Source organism: Musca autumnalis, unplaced genomic scaffold (genome assembly GCF_047663935.1).
Source record: "Musca autumnalis isolate F117 unplaced genomic scaffold, ASM4766393v1 scaffold_1, whole genome shotgun sequence".
NCBI lineage: Eukaryota > Metazoa > Arthropoda > Insecta > Diptera > Muscidae > Musca > Musca autumnalis.
Genome location: NW_027411644.1, coordinates 212151727 through 212166193, shown reverse-complemented (window position 1 = coordinate 212166193; position 14467 = coordinate 212151727). Strand labels below are relative to the sequence as shown.

General features: G+C 34.1%; 1 protein-coding gene across 1 annotated transcript in view; it reads left to right on the top strand.

The window, feature by feature from the left end:
- Positions 1 to 14467, top strand: part of LOC141389034 (uncharacterized) — a 36016-nt gene that overhangs the window by 18158 nt on the left and 3391 nt on the right. The window contains exons 2-4 of the mRNA XM_073960037.1: positions 11179 to 11379; positions 11443 to 11603; positions 11673 to 11770. Of these exons, the coding sequence (XP_073816138.1) occupies positions 11179 to 11379; positions 11443 to 11603; positions 11673 to 11770 (460 nt within the window). The remainder of the gene's footprint in view (positions 1 to 11178; positions 11380 to 11442; positions 11604 to 11672; positions 11771 to 14467) is intronic.

The following is a 14467-nucleotide window of genomic DNA, read 5'->3' as shown; positions in this document are numbered from 1 at the left end:
TTGCCAAACACACGCTTGTTAAACTTTAAAGGGCTATGCGAACAATTAATGTTTATGGGTGATGCTCTAAACGCTGGCTTTGCTTTTTTAATAAAGGAAAACATTTCAATTCCTTGGTTAATTAAATCCCCAGCCCAAAAAGCAGTAGAGCGCTTAAGAATATCGTCCACAATTGTTGAATCATTGTCTGTATACATGCCTGCCATCCATACAGCCAGGATCAGGGTCAAGTACAACATAATGAAACTGTAAATTCTTGGTATTCCGCCAAAAAAAATTAAACGGAACAGAAATATAATCACCTTTTCTTAGTCTCATTGACTTGATATCAAAATTGAAACATGTAAAGCCGTTTAGACTAAATGTTCCTCATCACAATGTTCCCTTGTCCACTGGGATTCAATGTTGGGCTGTCCGTTCAACTTAACGACCACCAAAAAGATGAGCAATCAGAAACATATTAAATTTAAATGTTCTCACGTTTAAGTACAACCATTCTGTGCTGAAACATGGTCGGTAAGGAATATTGACTTGGCTTCAAGTAAATGGAGAGGAAGAAGAAGATGTAATCGCTTTTCATTAAAAAAGAAAAGATGTTTATAAAGGAAATCAAAGATTTAACAGAGACCAACCGTTTTGGGTACCCTACAATAAGGGACAGGTGGTCTTAGCCTCAGCCCATGACTGTACACAATAAAACAATAACAGGAGTGGAACATTTTATACCCTCCACCATGAAATATTGTGAAGTAAAATAAAATAATTAGGAACTGACCGCTGTGAATTCTAATTAGCAATTACAGCAAATTTGGACCGAAAATCGAAAATTAAATAAAATGATTGAAAAAAAATATCTGAAGTCGGGTGCTACCGAAATGAAATTATTGAAAAAAAACATACCTGAAGTCGGGTGCTACCGTTATATTGGAGTCATTGCAAAATGTGATCTTATGTCCACAGTTTCTGGTAAGAATTGTTTTGACTACTAGAAAATCCAAATGCCAATTACAGCTAATTCGGTCTGAAAATGTAGCTACAATCCTTGAAATAACGAAAAAATCCTTGAAATAATCTTGACAAATTTTAGTGAAGAATTTTTGTTACTACAGGGGATCTCAAATATCAAATTAAGGTAGTTCGGTCAAAAATGTAGCTAAAACTCTTAAAATATCGAAAATCGGGAGGTATCGTTATATGGGCTCTATACCAAACTATGGTCCTATGTTGACAATTTTCATTGAAGAAGTTTTGTTACAACTCATATGCCAATAACAATTAATTTCGATTAAAAATGTAGCTAAAACCCTCAAAACACCGAAAATCGGATGGTTCCCTTATGTGGGGGCTATATAAAAACATGGACCCCTCTTGGCAATTTTTAGTGAACAAATTTTTGACTACAGCGAGTCTCAAATGTCAAATTAACGGTAGTTCAGTCAAAAGCTGCAGCTTAAACCCTCAAAATACCAAAAGTCGGGAGGTACCTTTATGTGGGGGAGCTATACCAAAACATGGACCTGTGTTGACAATTTTTGATGAACAAATTTCGTGACCACTGGCAACTTAAAATGTCAAATAACAGGCGATTCGTTTAAAAACTTTAAAACTTTTAGAAAGGACCCATAGAAGCACCCTTTCTTTCAGAATGGGCCCATAGAAGCACCCTTTCTTTCAGAATGGGCCCATAGAAGCACCCTTTCTTTAAGAAAGGGTCCATAGAAGCACCATTTCTTTCAGGAAGGGTCCATAGAAGCACCCTTTCTTTTAAAAAGGGTCCATAGAAACACCCTTTTCTTTTATAAAGGGTCCATAGAAGCACCCTTTCTTTCAGAAAGGCTCCATAGAAGCACCATTTCTTTCAGAAAGGGTCCATAGAAACACAATTTCTTTCAGAAAGGGTCCCTAGAAACACAACTTCTTTTAGAAAGGCTCCATAGAAGGCCATTTACTATTCTGAAAGGGTCCATAGAAGCACCCTTTCTTTCAGAAAGGGTCCATAGAAGCACCCTTTCTTTCAGAAAGGGTCCATAGAAGCACCCTTTCTTTCAGAAAGGGTCCATAGAAGCACCCTTTCTTTCAGAAAGGGTCCATAGAAGCACCCTTTCTTTCAGAAATGATCCATAGAAGCACCCTTTCTTTTAAAAGGGTCCGTAGAAGCACCCTTTCTTTCAGAAAGGGTCCATAGAAGCACCCTTTCTTTTAAAAGGGTCCATAGAAGCAACCTTTCTTTCAAAAGGGTCCATAGAAGCACCCTTTCCTTTTAGAAAGGGTACATAGAAGCAACCTTTCTTTCAGAAAGGGTCCATAGAAGCACCATTCCTTTCAGAAAGGGTCCAAAGAAGCACCCTTTCTTTGAGAAAGGGTTCATAGAAGCACCCTTTCTTTTAGAAAGGGTTCATAAGGAGCACCCTTTCTTTTAGAAAGGGTCCATAGAAGCACCATTCCTTTTAGAAAGGATCCAAAGAAGCACCCTTTCTTTGAGAAAGGGTTCATAGAAGCACCCTTTCTTTTAGAAAGGGTCCATAAGGAGCACCCTTTCTTTTATAAAGGGTCCATAGGAGCACCCTTTCTTTCAGAAAGGGTCTATAGCAGATCCCTTTTTCTCAGAAAGGGTCCAAAGAAGCACTATTTCTTTCAAAAGGGTCAATAGAAGCACCCTTTTATTTAGAAAGGGTCCATAGAAGCACCCTTTCTTTCAGAAATGGTTCATAGAAGCACAATTTCTTTCAGAAATGGTCCATAGAAGCACCATTTCTTTTAGAAAGGGTTCATCGGGTGCTTCTTCTCAGAAAGGGTCCACAGAAGCACAATTTCTTTTAGAAAGGGTCCAAAGAAGCACAATTTCTTTTAGAAAGGGTCCACAGAAGCACCCTTTCTTTGAGAAAGGGTCCATAGAAGCACCCTTTCTTTCAGAGACGGTCCATAGAAGCACCCTTTCTTTTAGAAATGGTCCATAGAAGCACCCTTTCTTTTAGAAATGGTCCATAGAAGCAGCCTTTCTTTTAGAAATGGTCCATAGAATCAGCCTTTCTTTTAGAAATGGTCCATAGAAGCACCCTATCTTTCCAAAAGGCTCCATAGAAGCACCCTATCTTCCCAAAAGTCTCCATAGAAGCACCCTTTCTTTCAGAAAGAGTCCATAGATGCACCATTTCTTTAAAAAAGGTACATAGAAGCAACCTTTCTTTCAGAAAGGGTCCATAGAAGCACCATTCCTTTTAGAAAGGGTACAAAGAAGCACCCTTTCTTTTAGAAAGGGTTCATAGAAGCACCCTTTCTTTTATAAAGCGTCCATAGGAGCACCCTTTCTTTCAGAAAGGGTCCATAGAAGCACAATTTCTTTCAGAAAGTGTCCATAGAACCACCCTTTCTTTCAGAAAGGGTCCATAGAAGCACCCTTTCTTTTAGAAAGGGACCATAGAAGCACCCTTTTTCTCAGAAAGGGTCCAAAGAAGCACTATTTCTTTCAAAAGGGTCGATAGAAGCACCCTTTTATTTAGAAAGGGTCCATAGAAGCACCCTTTTATTTAGAAAGGGTCCATAGAAGCACCCTTTTATTTAGAAAGGGTCCATAGAAGCACCCTTTCTTTCAGAAATGGTCCATAGAAGCACCCTTTCTTTCAGAAATGGTCCATAGAAGAACACTTTCTTTCAGAAAAGGGCCATAGAAGCACCCTTTCTTTTAGATAGGGACCATAGAAGCACCCCTTTTTTCAGAAAGGGTCCATAGAAACACCCTTTCTTTCAAAAAGGGTCTATAAAAGCACCCTTTATGTGTCCTATTCCTTTGGGTTGTCCATAACGCCTTCCTTCAACTCGATCACAAGGCCTAAATGCCGAAAATATTTCAGGACCTCCTTCCCTTTTTAAAATTTACTGTGGGGTACATGCCCAGTACCTTCTTTACAACCGTTGTGTTGTACCGTTTAATTTTAAAACAAGTCAATATTCTGAATATTAACATTTTAGTTTTCATTTTTTTTTCTTCTTCGTCGTCGTCGTGCTTCTTAATCCAACTCTATTTAGTTGAAAATAATTATTTAAATTGACGGTATTGGCTATAAAAGAGTAACGCCTCATATAAAATTTAAAACAGAATCCAAAAATAAAACGTGTTGATGATTTAAAGCCTTAAGCCAAAATTGTCGGGATCTTTTATCCACATCACATATATGTTGGATAACTAAATAGACTTGATGACGTCAATGAGATTGCAATCAAGGGAAACAAAAATTACAAAAAAAAAAGAACGAACATAAAGGGTTCTTTGTTCGATAAGCAGTAATTTCTGTTTCTTGGACAACGATAATGGTGATTATTTTGAAATTAATCTTTAATCTTTTCTGTTTGGCTGTCACGTAAAGGTTTCATTTCGTTAAAGGAAACAACTTTTTTTTTTTAGATATGAAGATGTAAACCTAAATACGATTTAAAATGAATTTGATTTTGTTGAACTCTATTATTATTTACATGATTTTTAGTGAATGAATTTTGCTGTTTTTTTTTTTAACACTGAGCAAGGGTTATTCAACTTCAAAGACAAAACGAAAAAAACAACAACCAACAACAAACATGTAAAACCGTATGCCATTTTATGGCTTGTAAGTTAGGTCATGTTAATTAAGATAAACAAAAATTAACACTTCAAAGTAAAAAAATTCTGCCAAAACAGTAAAAAAAATTGACGGCAAATAGTAAACAAATTACACCACGGAACACACCCATGTGTAGAGGCAAATAACAAAGCCTAGATGGCAAGATATCCAATAAACCACAATGTAGTAAAATAAAGAAAGGTAGGGAGAAAAAGACGTTCATTCTGTTTTATGTTTTACATGCTGTTTTGACACAATGTCAGTCATTCAGTCAATTTGTGGTATAATGAAGGCTCTTCTTGGTGTATTGACATGTCTGCACATTCTTGGCATAAAGGTAAACATATAATAGAAAAGGTAGTCGTAAGCGCATGGAGAGTGTAAATAACCTCTTTTTGTAGCTGTTGTTAATGACAACAAAAGACTTAAGCAACAAACTTACACTCACACCTTTTGGCTTGGTGATCGGGCATCTCGTTAGAAATTCTCATGAATAACAGTTGACTAGTTTTATGTGTTCATAAAATTAATTAATTTAATTATGTTCGCATGCCAACTATCTCTCTCTTGGACATCAGATTTTTAATTGCCCAATTTGCGGAAAACATAACTTATTAAATCATGAACAATGTTTTACGGCTTTTTTTGGCGAAAAGAAATCGTTACAAAATGAAGTCCTTTTATGCCATTGTTTCTAGACCCTCCAGCATAGTACAAAGGGTAAATTAAGATTGTTGCGACATTTGCCACCCTATAAAGTATATATCGCTAATTAACTCAAAGCTTCTCACATCTAAAAAAATTTAGCTGCGAAAAAAACACGTTTTTAAAATTTAAATAAATAAATAATTTAATATATAAAAAAATAGATAAATAAAAAGTAATAAATTAATATATAAATAAATAGATAAATAAATAAATAAATAAATAAATAAATAAATAAATAAATAAATAAATAAATAAATAAATAAATAAATAAATAAATAAATAAATAAATAAATAAATAAATAAATAAATAAATAAATAAATAAATAAATAAATAAATAAATAAATAAATAAATAAATAAATAAATAAATAAATAAATAAATAAATAAATAAATAAATAAATAAATAAATAAATAAATAAATAAATAAATAAATAAATAAATAAATAAATAAATATATAAATAAATACATAAATAAATAATAAATACATAAATAAATAATAAAATAAATAAATAAATAAATAAATAAATAAATAAATAAATAAATAAATAAATAAATAAATAAATAAATAAATAAATAAATAAATAAATAAATAAATAAATAAATAAATAAATAAATAAATAAATAAATAAATAAATAAATAAATAAATAAATAAATAAATAAATAAATAAATAAATAAATAAATAAATAAATAAATAAATAAATAAATAAATAAATAAATAAATAAATAAATAAATAAATAAATAAATAAATAAATAAATAAATAAATAAATAAATAAATAAATAAATAAATAAATAAATAAATAAAATAAATAAATTAATTAATTAATTAATTAATTAATGAATTAATAAATTAATAAAAAAATTAAATTAATTAAATTAATAAATTAAATTAATAAATTAAATAAATAAATTAAATTAATAAATTCAAACCCATTGTTGAAGCACTTTTTTCACTCCGAACGAGACACCTCCAAAACATGGTTTTTGAACGCTTCAACAGCATCTTCCGGCGACGAAAATCGTTGACCATGCTTTCGTTCTCTTAATGTGCGGCAATAAAAAAAGTCATTAAGTGCCAAGTCGGGCCTGTTCCACGTTTTGTCTGGTCAAAAATGTGTTGGTTAGGGTCCACGAGTGCAAGCTCGCATTGTCATGGTGCACAATGATTAGTCTTCTCTTGTTTGTTTTTCGAATTTCTCCGAAGACTTCAGGCAAATAAATTATGGTGTACCACTCATAATTGACCGTCCTATGTTGCTGAAGCGGAACAGTCGCAACAAGACCAGTTTTGCCCAGGAAACAGAAGACCATTTGCTTCGAAGTGCTTCTTTCACGAACAACTTTCGATGGATTTGGCTCGTCTTCGATAGAGTTGTGTAGTTCCGGAACGAACTAGTTCCAAGGAACTATTCCGGACAAGGAACTATTGGAACTATATCCGGCTCTTACATTTATATAGTTCCTTTAGTACATATAGTTCCAGTCGTGCATATAATTCCTTTCATTTGTATAATTCATTTTCTTCATTTAATTCCACACTCACTTCGATCTTTCACCTTCGATCCCTTAATCATTCAGATGCGGCCACATTGTTAAATAAACGTGCTCGTTACATCGCTTAAATTAATTTATTTTTATGTCAATTCATCCACCAAAAGATGAAAACAAAAAAAATAACTACTTAACTCTCGGAACTATTTGGAGCGAAGGATATAAAAAGAACGACGAAAGAGAAAGATTCATTTAACTTTATCGACCTCGGAACTATTTGGAACTATGGAACTATATTAAGGAGATCCTATTGGAAAAAGGAACTAGAAAGATCGGTCCACTCCGGGAAGTAGATTGCCCCACTTTAGTCTTCGAAGAACCACTCGTATGCATAGATTCATAATTCGTCACCTGTGACGATCTTATAAACGTCCTTTGAAGCCCCGTCATTGCATTTTTTCAAAATTTCTTTATACCAATCGATCTGTTAAACAAGACATTGGCTCAAGTCAAATTACGCTGGATCCAATGAGAACAAAACTTTTTTCGGGTAGGTGTGTAGTAGCTCTTGTATATCCAAAAACGCTTAAAAAAGTGTCAAGTCTTATAACTTTCACAAAAAGCCACACCTCTAATATGAATTGGGTTCTTCTCATAGATGTGTTAGAAGTCTAGCTAATGCCTTTGGGAATATTCCTGGGAAATATACGTATGTATATGCCTGTACAAAAGGCTGCATCGAGCTGCATGTTGCCCCTTGCCTCTTCATAGATGTTATCACAACAAATATAAACCAACAACAATGAACATGACGACGACAACAAATGTCTTAATGTTTTTCTAGTATTTTCGAGCATGCTAATGAAAATAAAAATCAAGGTTTTTCGTTTCTTCCCCTGTTTCAAAATAACGCAACCGACGAAAACACCGCTATAACTCCAGTTAAACAAGATTACTTTGTTGGCGGCGGCTGTAGTTGGCGTTTTTTTTTTTTTTTTTTTTTTTTGATGTTTGGATTTCATCTTGTTTTAAGCTGTTGCTGAAACACTTGTTAAACTTTTCGCAATAATCACAACAACAAAAAACAAACAAACAAAATATGTATCTTCCATACATTGTATCTTCTATACGATTGGTGAAAAGGAAAAAAATAAGATTAATTTACTTCGAAAGAAAACGTCGCAGCAGATCCATGGATGGCTCTTAAGTCTTTTGTTTGTAAAACTTAAATGCAGTGGACATTCACCGTTTAACTGATTTCCTTCCTACTCTTGTAGACTTGTTGGCGTTTTTTTTTTCATTCTTTTTGCTGTTGTTAATGGCCGGCAAGTTTTTATTGTCTTCCCCTCTCTCCACCACCAACAACAATCCCAATAAAAAGTTGATCAATTGGTGTTTATGTTTGACTGTCGTCCTAATGATGAATTGTGATCAGATCAGATAGCTGTGCGGTTTTTTGTTTATAATTGTTGTTTTTGTTATCATTGTATCTGTCTTCGTTTTTTGTTGATTTCTTAAAAGCCATTAAATTAATGTTCATCGTTAGTGATTGTAAAGCACCGCTTATTTTTGCACTAAAAGCTTGTTCCTTTAATTAATGGTCGATCGATGTAGTTACACATACCGCAAGAGATGTACATACATACATGTTTAATAAGCAGGATCAATGAGTTGGTTCAGGGTGGTATTTGTCAGATAGGTTTTTGTCATGTAGTTTTTTTGGGCCTTTATTAGCAAAGGTAATTCAAGGATATTTTCAAATATGCAGTGGTTACAATTTTCGAAAGTGGCCTCCCCCGTCACGGAACCTACAGGAATATACTGCATATTTTAGGTATTTTTAAAATTGTACGGGACAACACACTAAACTACAAAACCATATTTGACCCTAAAATAGTTTTACAAGTTTTTTTTTTGTGTACGGGACAGCACACTAATCTGCAAAACCCTATTTGAACTAAATACGCTGTAAGCATGTCTAACCCTTTTTAATGGGGCCCTTTCTTTTACCTTCCCCACCGTTCCGGACCTGTAATATGTAAATTAACCTTTAAATACATCATGACTCTCAACTACATGGTAGGTTAATTTTTTTGTTTTTCTCTTCAATGAGGAAATTAATCGTATATTTTATGATCAATTTGTCAAGCAGTTATTTGTTGTTGTTGCTTTTATATTTTTACTACACTAGGTGGTCTGTAGGCAGTTTTTTTGACCAGTTAAGAGTGCCAGGGAACAATGCTGATTAAAATCATTGTTGATGTTTTAAATGCCACCGATGTTGATATTGTGTGTGCAAATACATTTTTTACACCATTTCAATTTGACGACAGGACCTAAAAGGACTTCATATTAATTTTATAGGGTATCCAGAAAAATACTACCTCGAAATTTTCGATTCACTTCCGTATCAACTTTTCCAGTAGATGTTAAAGATGTCGTTTTACAAAGCCTAATGCGGCTTTGCGAAGCGGGCTTGTTATTTATTTGTATGTATATGTAGGGCTCTTGAAGGCAGCCTTATAAAAATAATTGTTCCATAAACTTCCCAAAAGGGACTTGAGAGACTCCACTCATATCATTAAGAGCATCCCCTTCATATTAGCTTAATTATGTGTTTATCGACGAGCCCTAAAGGCATATCTTAAGACACCAATTGTAGAGAAGTTTTACATGGCTGAAATACTCAGGAAATGTCGTTAACATTATCCAATGGCATTGGCATTGGGTATCGAGCCCATATTAAAGACTATAAAAGCTGTCGCTCAGCTTCTCTGGGCTATTCTCCAAATTTTCCACAAGCTGAAGATCAGGTCAATGGTGGATTTACTAGGTCTAAAGGCGTAATTATTTCATTGACCATAGGAGTTTTCTGGCGACGCGGAAGAGACTTATTTCTCAATCTAAAACAGCTTTAAGAAACGATTAAACTAAGGTTGAGGCGGCTTCAAAGACGACATGAGGTTCCTCTCCTGTCTCTTCACTCAGAGGACATAGATACTTTAGTGAGAAAGCAAAATAATCATTGAAGCCAGAACCATCTGATGCACCAATAAATCGACCATCGGCCGCAGCCGATAAAACTAGCCTTTTGGGCGGGATGCTATTGATAATGGAACCCTTGGTCAAAAAGGCTCCCACCTTCACAACCAGCTGATCGATGAATTATCTCAGGAAGTACATCGGCAGGGAATCTTCTTCCATTTAGATGAGATAAATTATATTAATTAGGATTAATTGATTAATCGGGATCAATCACTCACTTACCGAGCAAAAATCCTGATGAAATCCTGATTCCGCTGAACGAAGAGACCGAAGGTGGTGGAGCATATAACAAGTTCGGCCTGGCGGAACTTAACGCCGTTTTGACTTGTTATTCTTCAACCGGCTTATTGCTGTCTTGACATCATTCTGTCTAGGCGGAATGCATTCAATACCATTTTCTGGGATGTTTACCATCACTATAGCGGAATACAAACAGCTTGGAAATGTTTTCTCTCCAAAACTTTTGCACGATATCCGTATCTGTAAAAACAAGATAAACAAAGCTAAGGCATGAGTCATGGTGTTTAAAAATTTTAATGAGGCAGTGCTTCATGTATTTAAGAGAAAACTTTTTCAAAAGGCTATTTACATATTAGATTGGATTTTTAAGAAGATTTCGAATCGTATGGACTCTATGTTAATATACCCACCACATGCGTCACTCGTAAACCCATTAAAGTCATTATAATATAATCCCATTACTTTACTGATCAGAACCTAGAGTCTACTCTACATTCGTCACCTAACGGTTCAAAATTGAAATGTGTTTAACATTACAAGCCGATGACGTCTGTCATAATTATAAATAAACTAATAAAATTTACAAAAAAAAAAAACATTAGCCTCTCTTATTTATGTTTATGAAATACTTTCTTGAATTTATTATAAATTAAATCATGCCAAGATGAGGCCTAAAGGCATATACAAAATGAAATTTCAAATCTCACAAAATATATGTTTCAGGTTTTTTTTAGCAAATCGATCGTTCGATTTTTTAAAATAACTACTCAATGTTATTATATATTCAAATTCATAGATAAAATCGTGTTGTCAAATTTGTATTGAAATTTTAAGCCATAAGATTAGAGGAAGACAAAAAACAGGTAAGACTTTGGCAACAAGAAAACCAGAAATAGAAATGACTCAATCTCCAAGTACCAAAGACACACGACATATTTCAGGTTTTTGCGTTAAAAACCAATCAATATTGTGATTGTTTTTCTTCTACCAGTTAGTCGGACAAACTTTTAGCCTAGTTTCAGTTTCTAATTGAATTTTAAATTTAACCAAACCAGTTTCTAATAATAAATTTCTCTATCTATCTCTTTTATTTACAGTTGCCGGTATTACCGAAGAAGAGAAAGAAATCATTTTAAAAGAACACAATAGATTAAGGCAAACGGTGGCCACTGGCCGCTATCCCGGCCAACCGGCTGCGGAGAATATGCGTGAAATTGTCTGGGATGATGAGCTGGCCGAGAGAGCACAACAATGGGCTGAAAATTGTCAATTTCGTCATGATCCCCATAGGACAATAAGTAAGGGATTACAAAATTCTACAAATATAATTCAATAATAATTCAAAAATTTTGTTGTTTTAGATCGTTTTACAATGGGCCAAAATTTGGCCATCATATGGAGTACAGCCCCCTTGGATCCAGATGATGGTGATTTCCCCTCACGCATCCAAAGTTGGTTCAATGAAGTACAAAAATACTCATTTGGTGATGCCTGGTCACCAAAAACTGGCCATTATTCTCAGGTATGTGGACTTTTCCTAACCAACCTTAATATATGGAAGCTAATCATTTTCTCCTTTCCGTTTTTACAGTTGGTTTGGGGCGAAACAAGTTTAGTTGGTTGCGGTTTTGCTGAATACAAGGATAAATCGAAATACAACAAATTATATGTTTGCAATTATGGACCAGGGTAAGGGAAAAGTCAACTAGGAAAAACTTTCAATTTACTTAAATTAAATAATTTTATTACATTTTGATTAAATTAAATCGGAAAAGCCATCTACGATGGAATTTTCTAAACGAAAAGTCATCTCCGATGAACTTTTCTGAAGGAAAAGTCATCTCCGATGAACTTTTCTGAAGGAAAAGTCATCTCCGATGAACTTTTCTATAGGAAAAGTCATCTACGATGAACTTTTCTATACGAAAAGTCATCTACGATGAACTTTTCTATACGAAAAGTCATCTACGATGAACTTTTCTATACGAAAAGTCATCTACGATGAACTTTTCTATACGAAAAGTCATCTACGATGAACTTTTCTATACGAAAAGTCATCTACGATGAACTTTTCTATACGAAAAGTCATCTACGATAAACTTTTCTATACGAAAAGTCATCTCCGATGAATTTTACTAAAGGAAAAGTCATCTCCGATGAACTTTTCTATAGGAAAAGTCATCTCCGATGAACTTTTCTATAGGAAAAGTCATCTCCGATGAACTTTTCTATAGGAAAAGTCATCTCCGATGAACTTTTCTATAGGAAAAGTCATCTCCGATGAACTTTTCTATAGGAAAAGTCATCTCCGATGAATTTTCTATAGGAAAAGTCATCTCCGATGAACTTCTCTATAGGAAAAGTCATCTCCGATGAACTTTTCTATAGGAAAAGTCATCTCCGATGAACTTCTCTATAGGAAAAGTCATCTCCGATGAACTTTTCTATAGGAAAAGTCATCTCCGATGAACTTTTCTATAGGAAAAGTCATCTCCGATGAACTTTTCTATAGGAAAAGTCATCTCCGATGAACTTTTCTATAGGAAAAGTCATCTCCGATGAACTTTTCTATAGGAAAAGTCATCTCCGATGAACTTTTCTATAGGAAAAGTCATCTCCGATGAACTTTTCTATAGGAAAAGTCATCTCCGATGAACTTTTCTATAGGAAAAGTCATCTCCGATGAACTTTTCTATAGGAAAAGTCATCTCCGATGAACTTTTCTATAGGAAAAGTCATCTCCGATGAACTTTTCTATAGGAAAAGTCATCTCCGATGAACTTTTCTATAGGAAAAGTCATCTCCGATGAACTTTTCTATAGGAAAAGTCATCTCCGATGAACTTTTCTATAGGAAAAGTCATCTCCGATAAAACATCTCCGATGAACTTTTCTATAGGAAAAGTCATCTCCGATGAACTTTTCTATAGGAAAAGTCATCTCCGATGAACTTTTCTATAGGAAAAGTCATCTCCGATGAACTTTTCTATAGGAAAAGTCATCTCCGATGAACTTTTCTATAGGAAAAGTCATCTCCGATGAACTTTTCTATAGGAAAAGTCATCTCCGATGAACTTTTCTATAGGAAAAGTCATCTCCGATGAACTTTTCTATAGGAAAAGTCATCTCCGATGAACTTTTCTATAGGAAAAGTCATCTCCGATGAACTTTTCTATAGGAAAAGTCATCTCCGATGAACTTTTCTATAGGAAAAGTCATCTCCGATGAACTTTTCTATAGGAAAAGTCATCTCCGATGAACTTTTCTATAGGAAAAGTCATCTCCGATGAACTTTTCTATAGGAAAAGTCATCTCCGATGAACTTTTCTATAGGAAAAGTCATCTCCGATGAACTTTTCTATAGGAAAAGTCATCTCCGATGAACTTTTCTATAGGAAAAGTCATCTCCGATGAACTTTTCTATAGGAAAAGTCATCTCCGATGAACTTTTCTATAGGAAAAGTCATCTCCGATGAACTTTTCTATAGGAAAAGTCATCTCCGATAAACTTTTCTATAGGAAAAGTCATCTCCCATGAACTTTTCTATAGGAAAAGTCATCTCCGATGAACTTTTCTATAGGAAAAGTCATCTCCGATGAACATTTCTATAGGAAAAGTCATCTCCGATGAACATTTCTATAGGAAAAGTCATCTCCGATGAACTTTTCTATAGGAAAAGTCATCTCCGATGAACTTTTCTATAGGAAAAGTCATCTCCGATGAACTTTTCTATACGAAAAGTCATCTCCGATGAACTTTTCTATAGGAAAAGTCATCTCCGATGAACTTTTCTATAGGAAAAGTCATCTCCGATGAACTTTTCTATACGAAAAGTCATCTCCGATGAACTTTTCTATACGAAAAGTCATCTCCGATGAACTTTTCTATACGAAAAGTCATCTCCGATGAACTTTTCTATACGAAAAGTCATCTCCGATGAACTTTTCTATACGAAAAGTCATCTCCGATGAACTTTTCTATACGAAAAGTCATCTCCGATGAACTTTTCTATACGAAAAGTCATCTCCGATGAACTTTTCTATACGAAAAGTCATCTCCGATGAACTTTTCTATACGAAAAGTCATCTCCGATGAACTTTTCTATACGAAAAGTCATCTCCGATGAACTTTTCTATACGAAAAGTCATCTCCGATGAACTTTTCTATACGAAAAGTCATCTCCGATGAACTTTTCTATACGAAAAGTCATCTCCGATGAACTTTTCTATACGAAAAGTCATCTCCGATGAACTTTTCTATACGAAAAGTCATCACCGATGAACTTTTCTATAGGAAAAGTCATCTCCGATGAACTTTTCTATAGGAAAAGTCATCTCCGATAAAACATCTCCGATGAACTTTTCTATAGGAAAAGTCATCTCCGAT